This window comes from Gymnoscopelus braueri (assembly GCF_963280865.1).
Source record: "Gymnoscopelus braueri genome assembly, chromosome: 21".
NCBI lineage: Eukaryota > Metazoa > Chordata > Actinopteri > Myctophiformes > Myctophidae > Gymnoscopelus > Gymnoscopelus braueri.
In genome coordinates this window covers 4,994,054-5,015,994 of record NC_137623.1, presented here as the reverse complement: position 1 = coordinate 5,015,994, position 21,941 = coordinate 4,994,054, and the positions used below count along the sequence as shown (strand labels likewise).

The 21,941-nt window shown below is 41.7% G+C and overlaps 1 protein-coding gene across 2 annotated transcripts in view; it reads right to left on the bottom strand.

The window, feature by feature from the left end:
* LOC308077410 (uncharacterized protein) overlaps positions 1–21,941 on the bottom strand; it is a 76,092-nt gene that overhangs the window by 30,967 nt on the left and 23,184 nt on the right. The window contains exons 4-12 of one of the 2 annotated variants that reach the window (XM_080418088.1): positions 20,766–20,882; positions 19,636–19,665; positions 17,005–17,049; positions 10,813–11,430; positions 5,878–5,925; positions 1,944–2,438; positions 1,269–1,432; positions 962–1,182; positions 678–801 (exon numbers count right to left, since the gene is read on the bottom strand). In XM_080418088.1, the coding sequence (XP_080274214.1) occupies positions 678–801; positions 962–1,182; positions 1,269–1,432; positions 1,944–2,438; positions 5,878–5,925; positions 10,813–11,430; positions 17,005–17,049; positions 19,636–19,665; positions 20,766–20,882 (1,862 nt within the window). The remainder of the gene's footprint in view (positions 1–677; positions 802–961; positions 1,183–1,268; positions 1,433–1,943; positions 2,439–5,877; positions 5,926–10,812; positions 11,431–17,004; positions 17,050–19,635; positions 19,666–20,765; positions 20,883–21,941) is intronic. The other variant, XM_080418089.1, reaches the window with a different exon arrangement.

The following is a 21,941-nucleotide window of genomic DNA, read 5'->3' as shown; positions in this document are numbered from 1 at the left end:
CGTAACGCCGTGGACGTGGGAACCTACGACGATGGTGTTTCCTGAAGCCAGTTTAGATTGCACGTAGGGCACAACCAGCTGCTACTAATGAGGGTAGAGCGCCGGGTCTCTGCTGTGTAGGAGGCTCTTACACAAGCTGCGTAGGCTACGCATGACCTGAAATCTACGTGCCTGCTAAGGTACTGCGCAGGCTGTGTGGACGCACGTAAGACCCGTCGTAGGACCTGCGCAGCATCTCTACGCAGCATCTCTACGAATCTCTTTGGCAAACGCGGCCAATGTCATTTATATACGTTACGGCTGATGTATGGAAAATGTTCACAGCTTTCTTTAGGACGCGGAAACGGGAGAAATAATTTTTTAAGGTCATCATGTGGCCAGTGATTTGCCGTAGGGCTGGCAGTGGCTCAGGGGTAGAGTGGAGGGACTGGGTAGAGTGAACTGGAAACCGCAAGGTTCCCAGTTCAATCCCGGGCTACCCCAGAGTTAGTGTGGAAGTGTCCTTGAGCAAGACACTGAACCCTTAATCGCTATATAAATGCACCATTTATATCGCTCTACACTTCATAAACAATGTTAATTTAAGGCATAGGATTTTAAAGAGAGACAGAAAAACATATCAAGGTGAAAGGGCAATTGTGGTTAAGACATTCTCACACTATTAGTAATAAAGTCACCTTGTGTTTCCATGTGTTGAACTGTCCCTTCTCAGCATACTGGTCCAAAGACACGATCAGGTCCTGGTCATCATCTGGACAGTTCTCAACCTCCTTTCCAATCCTTCTCAAGTACTCTACTCTCCTGGAAAATAAACACATAAATAATGATAGCATTAGGCTAGAATATAAGTACCTTAACTTTGGATGAAACTGATTGAGATTAGCTTAAATAAGATATCAGAGAATGAGTGAATAACATGGAATGGAAACTGTTAGACCGTTTTTATTTTATTTTATCATACCTCTCCTTTGACCAAAAGAAGGGATGAGCCAAGCATTCCTCCACTGTAGGTCTTTTCTTTGGGTCTTCATTGAGCATCCTCTCGATGAGATCCTTGGCCACCGCATCCTTAACATGGTCCAGGTTGTACTTTCCATCCAGAATGTTGTCTTCACATCTAGCACCTCGACCAAATGGATGGCGTCCTCCAGACAGGATGTAGTATATCAACATCCCAGCCACCTTTAAGAATGAGCATGTAAATGAGTAAGAACATGTTCATGTCGTTGTCATTCAATACATTATTCTCACACAGAATAAAAAACAACCTGAATGTCCGTGCTTCCTTTATATGGGCTGTCAGCATCGTCTGGAGCAATGTCCTGAGCATCACCCTTCAAAGTCTCCTTTGCCTTCCAGCAAGACGTTCCTGATGTAATTTGTAATTGTCGACTTTTTCCAAAATCTGCCAATCTTGCCTTGTTTTGAATATCTGCAAAGCAAATTGGGTAGATCAATACAATCAAGAGTTTTAGATTGAACAAATAAATGCAGCATTATGTTGCTGATATTTCAGATATCATGTGCCTTTTTTCTTATTTTTTTGCTTAATAATAATAATAATAACTGGAAAAGTGCGCTCCTCTGAGTGGAGATCTCCACCAGGCAACATTTTGAAGGCAGTCACAGGCAGTTCTGAATTAATCTGCTAAATGTCACTGATGCATCTTGATCACATGACTCCACAGATAATACCAATTTGTGTGAGTTTTGGACACAATTTGTAGTAGTAAAAAGTGTTTTAAAAAAAACCTGAAATGGCGGAAAATCGAGTCCAGCACAAATGGCCGGGGCCTCTATGGAGGCACGTCATGATCCAAGGAAACCGTGGAAAAAATACATTTTGATTGTACGACCTATGGTTCAAGAGTTATAGGCCAAAACAAGAAGTTGGCTGTTATAGCTGCTATATACTGAGAAGGCTGTGTCTCCCTATAGCTTACCAATGAAGACATTCAGGGGCCTGATATCCCGGTGGAGAATTAGAGGATTCTGACCATGAAGAACACTTAAGCCCTTGAGAACTTGATGTGCAAGTTGTTTCCTCTCCAGTTCAGAAGGGTTGTGTTTAGTGACGTATTCTTCCAGGGAGTATTCATACAACTGAAGAGCAAGGTAACCAAAGTTCTCATCCTCTGCAGAGTCAACATATCGTACGATTGAAGGATCATCCAGCTCTGGTAGACGGAAAAACTGTTCTTCGTTCTTCAGCGTTTGGTAGTCGATTTTAGACATTCTCTTGATTGCGACTTCAGTGCCATCAGCTCTCAACCCCAAGAAGACCTCAACTCCATCACTTCCTGTGATGCAGAATTCTTTATCTTTCACAAACACAAGACTACCAACTTTGGTGACTTTACTGTCAGCAATGTTTGCAAGCTTTTCTAACTGTAGCCTCCATCTTTTACTGACTGAGATCCATTTCCGTGGTTTTGGTCCTGTAAAAGTTGGGATATGAGATAGTGGGTGGTCAGTGAGACACTAATCATTTTGATGATTTGATGATTTTGATCTTCACATTGTTATCATTATAGATATACAGTGCAGAGAGGACATGCAGGTGACAGAGAGGACATGCAAGTGACAGAGAAGACATGCCTGTGACAGAGGACATGCCTGTGACAGAGAGGACATGCCTGTGACAGAGAGGACATGCAGGTGACAGAGAGGACATGCCTGTGACAGAGAGGACATGCCTGTGACAGAGAGGGCATGCAGGTGACAGAGAGGACATGCCTGTGACAGAGAGGGCATGCCTGTGACAGAGAGGACATGCCTGTGACAGAGAGGGCATGCCTGTGACAGAGAGGGCATGCCTGTGACAGAGAGGGCATGCCTGTGACAGAGAGGACATGCCTGTGACAGAGAGGACATGCCTGTGACAGAGAGGGCATGCCTGTGACAGAGAGGACATGCCTGTGACAGAGAGGACATGCCTGTGACAGAGAGGACATGCAGGTGACAGAGAGGACATGCCTGTGACAGAGAGGACATGCCTGTGACAGAGAGGACATGCCTGTGACAGAGAGGACATGCAGGTGACAGAGAGGACATGCCTGTGACAGAGAGGGCATGCCTGTGACAGAGAGGACATGCAGGTGACAGAGAGGACATGCCTGTGACAGAGAGGACATGCCTGTGACAGAGAGGACATGCCTGTGACAGAGAGGACATGCAGGTGACAGAGAGGACATGCCTGTGACAGAGAGGACATGCCTGTGACAGAGAGGACATGCCTGTGACAGAGAGGACATGCAGGTGACAGAGAGGACATGCCTGTGACAGAGAGGGCATGCCTGTGACAGAGAGGACATGCAGGTGACAGAGAGGACATGCCTGTGACAGAGAGGACATGCCTGTGACAGAGAGGACATGCCTGTGACAGAGAGGACATGCAGGTGACAGAGAGGACATGCAGGTGACAGAGAGGGCATGCCTGTGACAGAGAGGACATGCCTGTGACAGAGAGGACATGCCTGTGACAGAGAGGACATGCATGTGACAGAGAGGACATGCCTGTGACAGAGAGGACATGCCTGTGACAGAGAGGACATGCCTGTGACAGAGAGGACATGCCTGTGACAGAGAGGACATGCCTGTGACAGAGAGGACATGCCTGTGACAGAGAGGACATGCAGGTGACAGAGAGGACATGCCTGTGACAGAGAGGACATGCATGTGACAGAGAGGACATGCCTGTGACAGAGAGGACATGCCTGTGACAGAGAGGACATGCCTGTGACAGAGATGACATGCAGGTGACAGAGATGACATGCAGGTGACTGGAGTGAGTGAGGAAGATACAGAAAACAGAACCAGATTGAAACAGATGATCTGTTGTGGTGACCCTTATGGGAATTAGCCAAAACACCCTGGACAACGCTCCACACGTCCTAGACTCTTCTCTTCTCTAAAACACCCTGGACAACACTCCACATGTCCTAGACTCTTCTCTCTTCCCTAAAACACCCTGGACAACGCTCCACACATCCTAGACTCTTCTCTCTTCTCCCTAAAACACCCTGGACAACGCTCTACGCGTCCTAGACTCTTCTCTCTTCTCTAAAACACCCTGGACAACGCTCCACACGTCCTAGACTCTTCTCTCTTCTCTAAAACACCCTGGACAACGCTCCTCACGTCCTAGACTCTTCTCTCTTCCCTAAAACACCCAGGACAACGCTCCACGCGTCCTAGACTCTTCTCTCTTCTCTAAAACCCCCTGGACAACGCTCCACACGTTTAGACTCTTTTCTCTTCCCTAAAACACCCTGGACAACGCTCCACACGTCCTAGACTCTTCTCCCTTCTCTAAAACACCCTGGACAACGCTCCACATGTCCTAGACTCCACGCGTCCTAGACTCTTCTCCCTTCTCTATAACACCCTGGACAACGCTCCACACGTCCTAGACTCTTCTCCCTTCTCTAAAACACCCTGGACAACGCTCCACATGTCCTAGACTCTTCTCCCTTCTCTAAAACACCCTGGACAATTCTCCACACGTCCTAGACTCTACTCTCCTCCCTAAAACACCCTGGACAACGCTCCCTGGACACCCTAGACTCTTCTCTCTTCTCTAAAACACCCTGGACAACGCTCCACACGTCCTAAACTCTTCTCTCTTCCGTAAAACACCCTGGACAACGCTCCACACGTCCTAGACTCTTCTCTCTTCTCTAAAACACCCTGGACAACGCTCCTCAAGTCCTAGACTCCACGCGTCCTAGACTCTTCTCTCTTCTCTAAAACCCCCTGGACAACGCTCCACACGTTTAGACTCCTTTCTCTACCCTAAAACACCCTGGACCATGCTCCACACGTCCTAGACTCTTCTCTCTTCTCTAAAACACCCTGGACAACGCTCCACACGTTTAGACTCCTTTCTCTACCCTAAAACACCCTGGACAACGCTCCACACGTCCTAGACTCTTCTCTCTTCCCTAAAACACCCTGGACAACGCTCCACACGTCCTAGACTCTTCTCTCTTCCCTAAAACACCCTGGACAACACTCCACACGTCCTACACTTTTCTCGCTTCCCTAAAACACCCTGGACAATAGTCCACACGTCTACACTTTTCTCCCTTCCCTAAAACACCCTGGACAACGCTCCACACGTCCTAGACTCTTCTCTCTTCTCTAAAACACTTTGGACAACGCTCCACACGTCTTAGACTCTTCTCTCTTCTATAAAACACCCTGGACAACATTTCACACGTCCTAAACTCTTCTGTCTTCTCCCTTCTCTAAAACACCCTGGACAACATTTCACACGTCCTAGACTCTTCTCCCTTCTCTAAAACACCCTGGACACCGTTCCACATGTCATAGACTCTTCTCTCTTCTATAAAACACCCTGGACAACGCTCCACACGTCTTAGACTCTTCTCTCTTCTCTAAAACACTTTGGACAACGCTCCACACGTCCTAGACTCTTCTCCCTTCTCTAAAACACCCTGGACACCGTTCCACATGTCCTAGACTCTTCTCCATTCTCTAAAACACCCTGGACAACGCTCCACACGTCCTAGACTCTTCTCTCTTCTATAAAACACCCTGGACAACACTTCACACGTCCTAGACTCTTCTCTCTTCTCTAAAACACCCTGGACAACGCTCCACAACTACACACATCAACACAACATCAACACAAATACACAACCTCAACACAAATACACAACATCAACACAACTACATAATATAAACACAACTACACAACATCAACACAAATACACAATACCATCACAACATCAACACAACAGCAACAATATCAATGAAACAGGCATGTGGGGTGTGTATCGGCCTGCACTAGTAAACAGTAAAGTGTATCCTAAGTTTCTGAATAGCAGTTCCTTCAATAAACAAAGGACCCACCTGAAAATTCTGCTGTCAGGTTTGATGAATCCATCAATGTTTTCAGCTCTGAAACATGACAAGACAATTCATGTTAGAGTAAAATCATGTGTATTGATCTGTATTTGAGGTACTCTATTCAGGGGTCTTCAACGTTTTTCAGGGCAAGGACCCCTTAGCTGAGAGAGAGATGAATCAGGGACCCCCCACTACATATTGTATAAAATGTGTGTTGCAGATTTCATAGATAGCTTCATGGACTATCAGTGTTGTGTAAATTAATAGTTTTTATTTATTTCAGGCTCAGCCATTTAAACTCTTAAACCCTCAATACTTAGTAAACTTGACCTTTGGCTCTGTACTTAGTCTGCTCCTTTTCCCCTCTAAACCAAACCTCTTTCTCGAAAATAGCCGATCTAGAAGCTCACACAAGTTGTGTTCTTGTAGATCTGCTATTTTCGGCAAATGTTGCTCAGAATAGGGATGCTAAGGTTGAAGTGGTTAATGTAAAAAAATAAAAAAAATAAAAAATCTGTAGCCCCCTGTAGTAATTCTGAGGACCCCCTGTTGAAGACCCCTGCTCTATATGGTAACACTATATGATATTAGTAATTTATTAAACCATTGCTTTAACAACTTTGTAGACAAACTAGACGCGTCGCAATTATGGGAAATTGCAAAGTGTGGTTGCGCCGTCGCCGGTCGCAGGTTGCCGCCGCCCGGACTTGAGGAATATGCTTGGAGGAATACCGTCGGAGGTCGCGTGACGTACCATTCGAATTTGGTGCTGATTGGATCCTGTGTTCGTGATCAGGGCCGCATTAACCGCGGAACTTAGTGGAACTTGTGTTCCACGGCCTGCAGCCTGCAGGGGCCCTGTGTGAATTATGTATTTAAAAAATATATATATTATTGTAATTTTTTTTAAATTTATATTATTTTATTTTAATATTATATATATTATTATTATTATTATTTATAAAAATTGTATACATTCGGGCCCTGCTGTGTGAATTATATATATTTAGAAACATATGTTGCTTTAGTTTTAATGTTGCGCGGCAGAACAGATGCAAACCTCTTGCATACCGTCGCTGGTACTGATGTGTCACTTCTACTTCCTGTAAGTAAACAAAAAAATAAAACTACTGTCGAGTAATCTTTACAAGCGGCTCTTATTTTGAAATCCTCCGCTTTTAGCGTAAGTTTGTTTCTGTTAACCAGTTTTACTCTGCTATCATGGTCTGTGACAGCGACACAAATAAACAAGAACCATGTGGATTAAACGCAAGATTTGGGCCAACGTTCATATTTACGATATGAAAACCAGCTCCTGTGACTTAAACATTGTACAAACTTTGGAAGTGCCGTGCGTTAAACTCTTTGAACCTCGGCGCAGCATGGTGAGTTAATCTTACAATGAAGATGTGTGTGTGTGTGTGTTTGTTTGTTTGAAGTTAGCTCCATAAAGAACCTCTCACTCCGCTATAGCGGAGTGAGAGGTTCTTTATGGAGCTAGTTTGAAGTAGGCTTAGCTTAGAGTTAGACTGTATCATTCTCACGTGCTGTGTTTGAATAATGTAGCTCACAGTTGTTAATGTCATCTCTGTCTGTCTGTCTTAGTGCTACCTAATGTACACTGTGAAAATCTAAATGAAATATTCTTAATACATTTGTACTGCGCAAATAGCTGAATAGGATGGGGTAGGTCTACCTACTGTATTTTAACATCAGTCAGTCATAATGGTGAGCCATAATATTATTTTCTGAGGTGGTAAAAAGGTTGAGAACCACTGCGGTAGACTTCAATAGGTCTTTTTGCTTTAACTTTTCAAGTATATTTCAGAGCCTGTACTTTTGTACTTTTACTTGAGTAATTAGTTGAATGAGTACTTTTACTAAAGTCGCTTTTTACATAAGTAAATGTATCTGAGGCTACTTCTACTTTAAGTAAAGAAAGTGAGTAGTACTTTTCCCATCTCTGCTGAGTATTGTATTCTCAATTCTAAACTTGAATTGTTGAATTTCTTATGAAGAATAAGAAAATAAATATGAAACATTTGTTACCCATCTCATCACCATATGTCTAGTAGCCTACGACTGTAATGACCATAAAGTAACCTCCTTAATAATAAATGTAATTTGTAATGATAGACACTGTAGTTATAGCATAGACTGAAGTTGGAAAGGCTGTGCCCAGTGCCTGTGTCAGCACCGATCGTGCTGGCGGTGGCACGTGCACCAAACGCACGTGCGCGTGAACGCACCCAATGTTGTCCGATTAATGTTGAGGGGGGGCCTTTGATTTGGTGTAGTTCCACGGCCCTGAGGGGCCTTAATGCGGCCCTGTTCGTGATACATGGCGTTTTGATTTGAAGAAATAGGCCCCTCCCACTAAAATAAATAAGCCCCTCCCACAAATGTAGCGGGCCAATGACATCGTCATGTCACTCCTGAGATCACCTGCTTTTCAATTTGAGAGGAGTGATCCCCCCAAAAATCATGTTTTTGCATCAAACGGTTACGTTTTGCAGAGTTGTGGCGCCCCCTATGGGTCAAAGTGGAAATGCTTTTGGGGATTTGTTGAGTAAACCACCCTCGACATGTGATTCAAATTTGGGATCGATTGGACGTTTCGTTCGTGATTTTTGGCATTTTTGGTAAAACGGGCTCCTCCCGCTAACTTTGGAAGCCAATTACGGACGAACGGTAAGGACTATCAAAATGCCGTTTGGATAGGTTTATCGCATGGGTCCATAGATGACCTGTACCGATTTGTGTGAGATTTGGACAAAATTTGTAGGAAAAGGAGCAAAAAGTGTGTTTTGAAGAAAATTCTAAATGGCGGAAAATCTATCCAGACGCAAATGGGCGTGGCCTATATGGGGAGATGCGTAGTGACCCAAGGAAGGACATTTTGATTTTACGACCTACGGTTCAAGAGTTATAGGCCAAAACGTAAAGGGCACTGTTATAGCGCCACCATGTGGCCGATTAGTGTAATTATTTTTTCAATAATTTCTGACTAAATTATGAACCTCCCCTCCAAATGAGGTAACTCTAGCTCTTACGGTTTCTGAGAAAAAAATACTTGAATTTGAGTTTTTTCACTTTTACATTAAAGCGGATGGGGAAATTTAATGCACTAATAAATCAATATATAATTAAACTATTTAACCAATCTCTTAGCAAAATACAAGCGCACGATTCCAGGTCAAGACGGTCATTTTGAGATATGGCACAACATTGGGGGATAAAAACTGTGGGAGAAATAGCAGTTCGAAATATTGTTTATCTAGAAATAATAAAGAACATCCAGTACTATAGTCTGGTTGCCCTATTAGGGCAACCACACTAATAACAATAGCTGGTCTACAAGCTCACAACGTTGTTGTCATGTGTTTTTGTTGTTGTTTTTTGGTGTGGGGGGGGGGGGCAAGTCTGAGAAATTTTTGACAATTCAATGATATGCTCTGGCCATGTGGGTGTGTGCGTGGGGTCACTGTATGTTGACCAATACACAGCATGAGTGTGTATTGGAAACCCTGACAAGACTGTGAGATCTCCATCTGATTTAAAGTGTGATAGCTCTAAGCTCTAAATGTACAAACGTATTGGCATCAAAATATGCTTAAAGTACCAAAGTATACATTTTTCACTATAAATTTCCTGTAGGTTTCCTGCTTTTTCAAAAATATCAGATCTACAAGCTCATAATGAGTCACATTGTGGATTGGCATAATGATGGCATTTTGACAACCCTACAGTAGCACACAATTGAAAATATCAGATCTACAAGCACACAACAGACTTACAAACACTCAACATATCTACAAGCTCAGAATGCATCGCAATGTGACACATTATGAGCTTGTAGGTCTGCTATTATTGGTGAGTGATACCATCGTACGACAAGGCTTCACAGGGGCCGGTGTTTTCGGCATGGTTTCGGGTTTCAAGCAGTGTTTGTGAGGCCACGTGTGGAGGAGGACCATGTATACGTCACGGGAGAAGGAAAATAAAACAAAAAAACGTGATGCGGAAGTCTTCCGCGAGGATATGTGGAGAGTGGTCAAGCGTACACTTCATGTACACTCGCTCAATGCGGAAGCGGAGAGCCGACTCGGCTCCTCCACTCGCCTCCTCCAAAACGCGAATGACCAAATGTGCCCAGACTATTTACGGGTCAAGCTGGAGTGACCGAGTGGGAGTGAGTGAGTGGCCGAGATTTTGGGTATTGGAATTCAGCTAGAGTGAGCTCTACAAGACGCTTGGAGTGTCTAACAGTGAGTGTACATCCAGTGTTCATTAAAGCCCGTTCTCGTCCTCTCGCCAGAAGTGTTGTCTGCCTATCTGTTCTGTTATTGGATGGACCGTCTCCTCGGGACCTGAGATGGAAACCATGACTTTGCCGTGTCACAGACTTCAAAGGGACGTTTTAGAGCCGATAAAACTTTGTTCTGCTCATATCCTAAATGTATAAACATAACGTGCCTGCATGCATATGTTGAACGGTTTGAGGGTGAAAGTGTCCCATTTGATTAAACTGCAGAGATACTGAAGTGCATTTACATTTATATAATATATCATTCTGAATAACAGCGATCTAAGCTACTGAAGCAACACATTAAATAATGGGTTGATCTTTATTTATACCATCATGCTGTTTGTTGTGGGAGAATGCATGTCAAACAGCTCATATACGAGAAATACAGCATCTAATATATAACATGACATGCAGGAGTAGAGAGTGAGTGAGCAGGAGTAGGAATTGTTATTTGTTCATCAGTCCAGCTGGCTTGATTCCTCTGGACTCACATATAATCCTATCCTCCTCGCTCGATGCTGGACTAATGCGCGAGGGTGTTGGAATTTGGCTATACTCCATTGACAGCTCCTTTAATGATAAGGATAAGGATAATGAGAATGAGAATGAGAATGACTTGTTTCTCTCACCTTGTTTCCTTGCTTCTTCTTGGAACATCTGGTTGGTGTAGTGGCTTCCACCGTTCTCCTTCACCATCTGGTTGATTTTCTCCAGCAGCTCAGTGACCTGAGAGGGATCCTTGCTTTCGTTGTTAAAGACATGATACAAACCACTATATGTCTTGATTAATTCTTGTAGTTCTGGAGAATCATTAAAAAATGCTTCAATTGAAAGTTCAAGCTTGTCACCATGAGTGAAGAGAATCATGGTGTATTTATCTGAACTTTGTCCAAATGCTTCCTGAATCTTTGCCACAACGTTCTTCTCCTCATCTGTGTATCTCCCTAGTTTGATCACAGCCAGGAACACATGAGGACCAGGAGCAGCACAAGTAATACAGTTTTTTACCTCTTTAATGGTTTCAGTATTACTGAACCCAGTGTCAAACAAGCCTGGAGTGTCAATAACAGAAACCTTTCTACCATCCACAACACCACTGGCCTTATTACAGCTCAATGTCACAGAATCGGGTGAAAACGCGGATTCAAATGCTTCAGGACCCAGGATGGTGTTTCCTGTGGCACTCTTTCCAGCTCCAGTCTTCCCCACCATCACAATACGAATTTCTTCATCATTTGTTATGAGATCTGTAGAAAGAAAGAAAGAAAGTTCACCAAGAAAGAAAGAAAGAAAGTACAGACAGACAGACAGACAGAAAGAAAAAGAGAAAAAAGAAAGAAAAAAAGAAAAAAAGAAAAAAAGAAAGAAAGCAATCAATCAATCAATCAATCAATCAATCAATCAATCAATTAATCAATCAATGTGTGTTAGCATGTTATAGCAACAGATGACTTGCTACACTTGTACAGTTTGGGGCCCTGAACATTTTCACATATGGAGCCATCACAAAAACACCCCCCTGGTGGCCATAACCAAATGTTGTATTTAGCATTATTTCTCTTGAAGTAAACATGACAACATAAGAGGCCACCATGTTGTTTTCTCTCGCCCTATTACTTTGAATGGTGTGCTTGTTCTTGATGTGATTCTACCTCTATTTGATGGTCAAGGATTACAGTGAAACCATGTAAAACAGAGGTTCTCAAACTATGTGTCGGGACCCCTAATGGGGTTGCAGGAAGGTGACAGTAGGGTCCAACATTGACAACAGACAAAGGAAAAATGTGTCTCTTTCAAATGAAGTGTGTTTAATGACATGCACAAAAGAGACACCATTGTGTCAGGTTCTTGACCTCTCTCTCTCCTTCCGGCTGTTTCATCATCACCAGTGATCATAAAACCTATCACTGTGGTGTTGCACCACACACCATCCAACCTGCCAGAGAACAGGTGATCTGATGGTGATATCACCCTAAAACCTGTCCTGATATGGAGCGGCGGCCATGGTGTTGTGACATTGCCTGAACCAATCAAATTTACTATTAGATGAATAAATAATAGGAGCAGAAATGTGGAAAGGAATGAAGCTGAACACACACACACACACACACACACACACACACACACACACTCTGTGTTAGAGGAACAACCAGTAGAATTAGGGTTACTACCCGTCTCGTAAAATACGGAATCAACCCGTAATTGGAAACTAAAAAACATCCCGTCCCGTATTTTGTTAAGGTTTGGGAATCAACATGAATGATAGGGCAATGTATTTGAGACATGTCCCCCTCTCGTTGATGTGTGACTGCCTGTTAGTGCCTGGGAGCCGTGCTAGTCTGAATCTAGGGTCTGAGAATCCACTCAGCAGCTCATTGGCTTATTTACTCATGACACGACCAATGAGAGTTAGTGCTTTCAGTGTTGCTAAGAAATCCCATCCCCCCCACACCCTGCCTCCATTCAAAACACAACAACAGACCTGCAAGCATGACAACGTGACGGTAGTGCTACCGGCTCAGAACATACAGTAGTTGACGTCTAAAGAAAAAACTAAAGACTGAGACGTCAGAAGTATAGAACTAGTAGTCTTCCACTCAAACCTAGGCAGCACTCTTCTAATCCTTTTGTTATTTCCACCTTACAAATTTGGCAACAAATTAGACAACATTATGGCTAGACCTCTTTGTCTCTAGCTACACCATTATGTAACAACCAACATTTTCAACCAGGCAAAACTGATGGAAGATTCTCCAGCTGGGCTCTACAAGGGTTGTCTTGCACATATGCCAGTTTCACACAAGTTACGCTCCACATTTAACCTTTCAGATACTTTCAAATTCGCAACTTCGCTAGACATAATACTTTATCATTTCCACAGATTCCGCCGGCTTCGGGTATTGACCATATTTTACCAGTTACTCAACTGTCAAAAGGCCACACATCTTTTTTATATGATCTCTTATCGGCAGCGACCCCTCCTGCTTTGCATAAGATCAAAGTGGGTTGGGAATCCGAACTGGGTACCACTTTGTCAGATACATTTTGGGATGCTGCATAAAAAACTATTAACTCATCCTCTTCTTGTGCGAGACAATGTCTCATCCAATTCAAAGTACTTCATAGGATACATTATAGCAAAGCTAAATTATCGAGAATATACACAGATCTTTCTGACATCTGTGATAGATGCTCTCAGGCATCAGCCGACTTGACTCATATGTTCTGGTCATGCCCAAGCCTGACGGAATACTGGAGATATTTCTTTGATGTTATTTCTGAAATATTAGGACTGAATGTGGATCCATCACCTTACATTGCTATTGTTGGTGTCCCTGAAGAGGGAACCCGAATGAATACCAGACAAAAGAATATAGTTTAATTTGTCTCTCTAATTGCTCGTCGTCGAATCCTCCTTTTATGGAAAAAACACTTACCTCCTTCAAACGCATCCTGGCTACGGGATTTCATGTCATTTTTTAAACTAGAAAATATTACATTTGCTGTCTGTAGCTCTGTTGAACACTGGCAGCCTCTCCTTTCACTTTGATGCACTACAAACCATCTCACCTGATTAGATAAACCACCCGAAATTTGAGGTTGTGGATTTTGAGTTCCGAATCACAACACATGAGGTGCATGCACCATTCGAAGCCGATACAACATGCTGTTTTCACTATTTTTTGGGCGGTGTAACCGCCCCTATAAGTGGGGTTGGGACATCTCATTAGTATTAGTTTCCTGCACTGTGATTGGCCCAGCTGGCCCAGTTAGCTGTACTGTGATTGGCTGACTCTATTGGCTGACTCTATTCAGCACTGTGATTGGCTAGCGAGACACATGATGACATTAATAACCTATAAATAAGATTATGGACTTCCAAAAATCCATTTTTTTGGAAGTGAGCCATCACTATGATGACCAATAAAGATTATTTTCAATAAATGCATTTCTTTTTTGAAGTGAGCTTCCATCACTGTGATGACCACACCGCCCACTTCACACTGGGTGTGATTTTTGGGCGGTGAAACCGCCCCTATAAGTGAGATTTGGAAAAATGTACAAATACTTTGGCCAGTGAAACCGGCCCTGAAAGTGAAGTTTGGAAATTAGTACAATTATCCTGCGCTGTGATTGGCCAATCACAATCTATTCAGGACTGTGATTGGCCAGTGTCACATGACACATGTGCATAGCCCTATATAAGCAACCATAACTCGAAAAAAACCCAAAACTTTGTTTTTTTCGAGTTATGGTTTCGTCCATCATAAAGAGTGTTTCAATAAATGTATTTATCTTTTGTACATGATTGGTTGACTCCATTCAGTATTGTGATTAGCTAGCAAGACACCGCCCACTTCACACAGGGTGTGATTTTTTCTTTCTTTTCTCTTTTTTCTTTTTTCCCTCTTCTTTTTTATTCTCCCTTCTCTTCTTTTTCTTTTTCTTCTTCCTTCATTTCTTAATTTCCTTCATTTTTCTATTCCTTTCCCCTCTTCCTCTCTTTTAACACTAAGGGGTGGGTAGGCGGGTGGGCATGTTGGGAGGGGGTATTTGGGAGTAGGGGGATAACCGAAGGGGATGTTAAAAAAAAAAAAAATCACACCCAGTGCTATTTAATATAAGGCAAACTTTTTCAGTTAAAGGACTCCACAGTGTTTATGTTGGATGCTCCTCTCCAGTCTCGAAGACGAGATTTCACCCGTGACGTCATCCACGTCACTTTGTAAATACTACGGCGGCCCATTTGGTACAAAACAAGACCAGGAGACCTGGTTCTGCCAGACCCAGACATGACGTGTCAGCCTGTGTCTATGGACGAAAGGGGGGACAGACTTTTATGGCTGGGGCCTAAGGACAAAGTGACCAAAACCTGTTTTTTGCCCATGTATGGAGAAAACAGGTACAAAACATGCCCATGTATGGACGAAAGGGGGACAGACTTTTATGGCTGGGGCCTAAGGACAAAGTGACCATGCCCATGTATGGAGAAAACAGGTACAAAGCCTCATGTAAGCCAGACCCCCTGGGTCCGGCAACAAGACCAGGAGACCTGGTTCTGCCAGACCCAGAATAAGTACTTTATAAGATCAGAGCACTACGTCACGGCTAAGCCGGACTTCACATGACGTGTCAGCCTGTGTCCCTTCTATGCCCATGTATGGGGACAGACTTTGGGGACAGACTTTTTTGGCTGGGGCCGGAGGACAAAGTGACCATGCCCATGTATGGACGAAACAGGTACAAAGCCTCATGTTTGCCAGACCCCTTGGGTCTGGCAAACATTGTGGAGGGTTTTCTGTCCATAAGAACGTTATATCTAAAAAAATAAATAAATAAAAAATCTAGCGTGATCTAGCGCAAGTCCCATAGCCTCGAGTCTTTAGCTGCGGTCGACTCGGGATGGAGTTGTGAATTGTTTCTACTGTACCACTCGTCCTAGGATATCATAATATCATATAAAAAGGTAAGAAAAATGACGGGCGGAATTCTACTTTAATAGCCAAGGTAATCCATGATGTAAACAACATACATTAAAGTGAGAACCAAGCAGCATATAGAAACCAGGGAGCACTGACACAGTTCCTTGTCTGCTAAGCGACCCCAGAGGCTAACATGGTATGTGAAATCATGTCAATTAAATCAAAGCATTTTGTTTTTAAAAGAGTGGACACCTGAGAAGCCTGTATGCTTTAGAAAATTGTCTGAAATAAGGTAAACATTTGACATTGAAGGCCTAATTATTATTTTTTTCTAAATCTTTATCCCTCGATTTTTGTACCCTTTTTTTCACCCGGTGCCAAAGTGATCCTGGGCACTACACTCCCCCCACCAGCCTAGGGAGGCCAGGGCCGAGCTCATGCCTCCTTCAATGCATGAGAGCCAACTGACCTTCTTGTCACCTGACAGGGGGGAGTTTCCCTGGTAGGACGTAGCGCGTGGAAGGAACACACCAGTTCCTTTCCCCTCCATCAGGCGCCCCGGCTGACCAGGGGGAGGAGTGACCAGGATTACTACATGTTTTTGTGAGGGTACCTACCCTAGGAGACGCAGGGAGAACATGCACACTCCACACAGAGTAGGCCCTTTCGCCAACCCCACCTAGGGTATGGGCGCTGGTGTCGTGGAGGAGAATACACGCCCCCCAGCGCCCACAGCGGGAATCGAACACAAGACCTTCTAGCTGTGAGGTGACATTGCTACCGACTGCGCCACCGTGCCCCTTTGAAGGCCTAATTTCAACTATTACTATAGAACTTGTGGATGTCATTATGACATAAACAATAAGTTGAAGGGTACATTTAGCAGGTTCAAATCATGTATACTTTACATTACATTATTTCAACATTTTCCAAAGCATTATTATTTTATTAACGTTTTCATATTTTGGAAACAATTGCCAATTTCAAACTGCAAAATATACATAGACTACACAATACATGTGTGGTGTATGGTTGAAGCATCACATTCCTTGTGATTATATGAATAGGACTTGTATGGGACATTAAGTGTAATGCAGGTGTAAGTATTGTATTATTGTGTGTTATAGTTATAACTGCTCCAAAATGCATAGATTTCTATGTATTTTAGGGGTTTGGGGGGCTGGCTCCACTTTTCTTTTTTCAATAGATTTCACAGATACATTACAGATACATTTAATTTAATAGATTTCTAAGCATTTCAGGGGTTTGGTGACCTGGCTCCCCCTAAAAGGTTTGGCACGCACGGAAGTGTCCCTTATTTCAATTTCTGAAAGGTGGCAACCCTAAGTAGAATGAATCACCTCAGAATACAGAGTGATAATAAAACAGAAGATCTACCTGAATACGTCATAGGCTGGTCTGCTGGATTCAATGGATTCATCTCTGAAACACATTAGAGTAAAATCATGTGTTAATCTGTAGACTGGAGCTTACAGTATGTGGTAACACTTCATGAATACAGTATTACATTTATAAATAAATACATAAATATTATGTATACTTTATTTTATTTAATCATAGTAAAGTAACAGATGCAGTACAGCAGTACTCAGTACATCATTAGCCTGGTTCCAGACAAATCTACCTTTGCAAAATCGCATCGCACTTTAGCCCTCGGCAGATTAGGTCTGGCCCCCCTCCATAGAGATTTCATTTCGCTCCCTCCGAAGTCGTGAGGGACCAATCAGGGCCCAGTATCCAAATGTGGGCGGGCTTATCACCTTATTTGGAGCAATGACGTACAAGCAAGCACTGCTCTGATTGGTTCGTACAAGGAAGCACTGCTCTGATTGGTTTAGGTCTAACCAATAGAGTCCGTTTGGATCTTTTTGTAACCGCCCCTTGGAAAAAAATCTATTGTTGATAGGGACCAGACTAATATCCACGCAGTGTGTCGTGTGATATTGTCTGGCCACGCAAGGCTAGTACATCATGGATTTATCTTAAAAGAGTCCAATGTCCAGGCAGAATTAACAGCTTTGCAGTGTTTTATTGCCTTTCAGCTTTTTCAGGAAAATTAGCATATAGCTGTTCTGCTTCTGATCTGACCCTGAGTCTGGTAAAAACTTGTGCACCTTCCCGGTGCCAAACTGAATCTGAATTCTGTGCCTGTCTATAAATGGGGATAAATAATGGGGATATGGGGGATAAATAATAATGAATAAATAAATTCACCTGTGCGCCCCAATTGCCCAATACCTTCAAAATAAAAGCCTTTAGCTGGAACACAAACTTAACTGAAATAATGATGCATACAGTTGTAATCAAACTAATTCTACAAAACAAATCAAATGAATAAAGACAATAAATGTGACATAATACAAACAGAGAATAGCTCCAACATTGAGTCTGTTTCACATCTATAGGGGAGAAAGATTACAGGTATAATACACATATTGTTAACTCTTAAAAACACTATATATACATTAACTACATGAACACAGGTTTGATCAATATAATCAATATATTGACAGAGTCTTTGTCATTATAGATGCATATATGGATGATATATCAAATATAGATTTAAAAGGTAGGGGAAGTGATTTTCTTTGGTGTTAAATAGCTCTAAATTCTGATAGTAATGGAGTGTTTGTTCAGTAACAGGCGTCTCCATGTCTCTCCAGCTCTTAAATAAACAGAAAATGCATTTTCAGGCCAGGATACCAATTGTATCCAATCAGGAGAGAGAACTCAGACCGAATACAGATTAACCCATTAAGACCTGAGGCGATTCTTTAAAAATAAATAAAAATCTAACAGTTTTTGGAAAAAAATCTAGCACGATCTAGCGCGAGTTTTTAGCTGCGGTCGACTCGGGATGGAGTTATGAATTGTTTCTACTGTACCACTCGTCCTAGGATATCATAATATCATATAAAAAGGTAAGAAAAATGACGGGCGCTGTTGCGAACGTTCAGGGCATACTTGCCAGCTGGATGCCCTGGTTAATCGAGTGTCCTCAGCGACGCTCGAAGATCATCTTAACTCTCTCCAGAGTACCAGGACGACTAGCTGGCCTTACAACCCAGCTAGGCCTCACAGTGGCTCTTGAGTCTGGTTCTAAACAACCAAGCTGATTATCTGTACTACAGGCGGAATTCTACTTTAATAGCCACGGTAATCCATGATGTAAACAACATACATTAAAGTGAGAACCAAGCAGCATATAGAAACCAGGGAGCACTGACACAGTTCCTTGTCTGCTAAGCGACCCCAGAGGCTAACATGGTATGTGAAATCATGTCAATTAAATCAAAGCAATTTGTTTTTAAAAGAGTGGACACCTGAGAAGCCTGTATGCTTTAGAAAATGGTCTGAAATAAGGTAAAGTATAGATAATTTGAACATACTTCAACATTTGACATTGAAGGCCTAATTTCAACTATTACTATAGAACTTGTGGATGTCATTATGACATAAACAATAAGTTGAAGGGTACATTTAGCAGGTTCAAATCATGTATACTTTACATTACATTATTTCAACATTTTCCAAAGCATTATTATTCTATTAACGTTTTCAATATTTTGGAAACAATTGCCAATTTCAAACTGCAAAATATACATAGACTACACAATACATGTGTGGTGTATGGTTGAAGCATCACATTCCTTGTGATTATGGTATGAATAGGACTTGTATGGGACATTAAGTGTAATGCAGGTGTAAGTATTGTATTATTGTGTGTTATAGTTATAACTGTTCCAACATGCATATATTTCTATGTATTTTAGGGGTTTGGGGGGCTGGCTCCACTTTTCTTTTTTTCAATAGATTTCATGGATACATTTGTATTTTTATTTGTTTTTAATTTAATAGATTTCTAAGCATTTCAGGGGTTTGGGGAGCTGGCTCCCCCTAAAAGGTATCGCACATGAAGTGTCCCTTATTTCAATTTCTGAAAGGTGGCAACCCTAAGTAGAATGAATCACCTCAGAATACAGAGTGATAATAAAACAGAAGATCTACCTGAATCCGTCTGGTCTGCTGGATTCGTCTCTGAAACACATTAGAGTAAAATCATGTGTTAATCTGTAGACTGGAGCTTACAGTATGTGTGGTAACACTTCATGAATACAGTATTACATTTATAAATAAATACATAAATATTATGTATACTTTATTTTATTTAATCATAGTAAAGTAACAGATGCAGTACAGCAGTACATCATGGATTTATCTTAAAAGAGTCCAATGTCCAGGCAGAATTAACAGCTTTGCAGTGTTTTATTGCCTTTCAGCTTTTTCAGGACAATTAGCATATAGTTGTTCTGCTTCTGATCTGACCCTGAGTCTGGTAAAAACTTGTGCACCTTCCCGGTGCCAAACTGAATCTGAATTCTGTGCCTGTCTGATGACTTAAATAAATTCACCTGTGCGCCCCAATACCTTCAAAATAAAAGCCTTTAGCTGGAACACAAACTTAACTGAAATAATGATGCATACAGTTGTAATCAAACTAATTCTACAAAACAAATCAATTGAATAAAGACAATAAATGTGACATAATACAAACAGTGAATAGCTCCAATATTGAGTCTGTTTCACATCTATAGAGGAGAAAGATTACAGGTATAATACACATATTGTTAACTCTTAAAAACACTATACAGTATATACATTAACTACATGAACACATGTCTTTGACATGTCATTATAGATGCATAGATGGATGATATATCAAATATAGATTTAAAAGGTAGGGGAAGTGATTTTCTTTGGTGTTAAATAGCTCTAAATTCTGATAGTAATTGAGTGTTTGTTCAGTAACAGGCGTCTCCATGTCTCTCCAGCTCTTGAATTAACAGAAAATGCATTTTCAGGCCAGGATACTAATTGTATCCAATAAGGAGAGAGAACTCAGACCGAATACAGATTAAACAAGTGAAATTGGAAGTGATGACACAAAGAAATGAGCAGACACAAATTGGAACTGGAACACTTAAAAACTTAAGCTGATAAATGGGTAGTCTCGTGATTGTGAAAATGTATTTAATTTTTATCAGAGAGCTGGAAAGACAGGGAGACTCCTGTTACTGAAAAACACTCTATAGCAATGATTACTAAAATAAATCAGTTCAAATCAGTTCAAGACTCACCAGGATGCTTCTTCTTCCAGTATAAATATCCCAGTACTGCTGCCACTAAGATACTCAGAATAAAAATCCCTGCAATCACTGCTCCAGTTGATCCTCCCTCTGTGTGAATCATATCCTCTGAAACACATAGTTACGACACAACTGTTAACATGATACAATCAAATCAATAGTGGTGTTATAATGGTTACAGTCCTGTGTTCCAAAGCTCACATGTTTGATTCCTACCTGGTCTCCATTAACAGCCATGTGTCCTGCGTGCTACACTAAGTCACAGTGCATAAATATATGTACATTTATAGTATTAATACATTAATACATGCACATGTATTGACAAATGAATACATGTACATTTATTAATACATAAATAAATGTACATGTAATGTTTGTGATGAGTCCATTTTAAACGCAGCTTCAAACATGGATGAAGAGTAGACTTTATGGGGGGAATACTTTTGGGGGGGGAAATCTTTTTTTTTTAAAGAAATATTTAAAGATTTTCACAAATGTTCATGATTTTTCAACCACAGGGGGAAAGAAAGGCTGTTCCATGTTGTTATAGCGGTTTGTTTGTTTGTTATATAGTTTCCATGAAACCATGGTAGAAGTGCATTCCTGACACTCCGCTGCCTCTAGATATCGCACTCGCTAGTTCTCCTTCCCATGACGACTCTTCATCATCATCGTCATCAGTATGCCAATGCATGGTTAAATAGTTATCTTAGCAACAGAAACCAGTATGTACACATGAACAGTGTTGACTCGGACAAACTTAACATCACACACGGAGTCCCACAAGGCTCTGTACTGGGACCCAAACTGTTCATAATGTATATTAATGATATATGTGAAGTATTGAAACATCTAAATTGTGTACTGTTCGCGGATGACACTAGCCTGTATTGCTCAGGAAAACACCTAGAGCAGCTCCTGGATACAGTAGAAAGTGAGCTAAGTATATTAAAAAAATGGTTTGATATCAATAAATTGTCACTTAACGTAAGCAAAACTACATTTATCATTTTTGGAAATAGGAAAATAGATAAACAGGTCAAAATCAAATTTGATGATGTTGAAATTGATCAAGTTGTTGAGAATACATTTCTGGGAATCACAATTGACAGCAAACTAAATTGGAAATCACACATAAACTCCGTAAGAACTAAAGTATCGAAAACA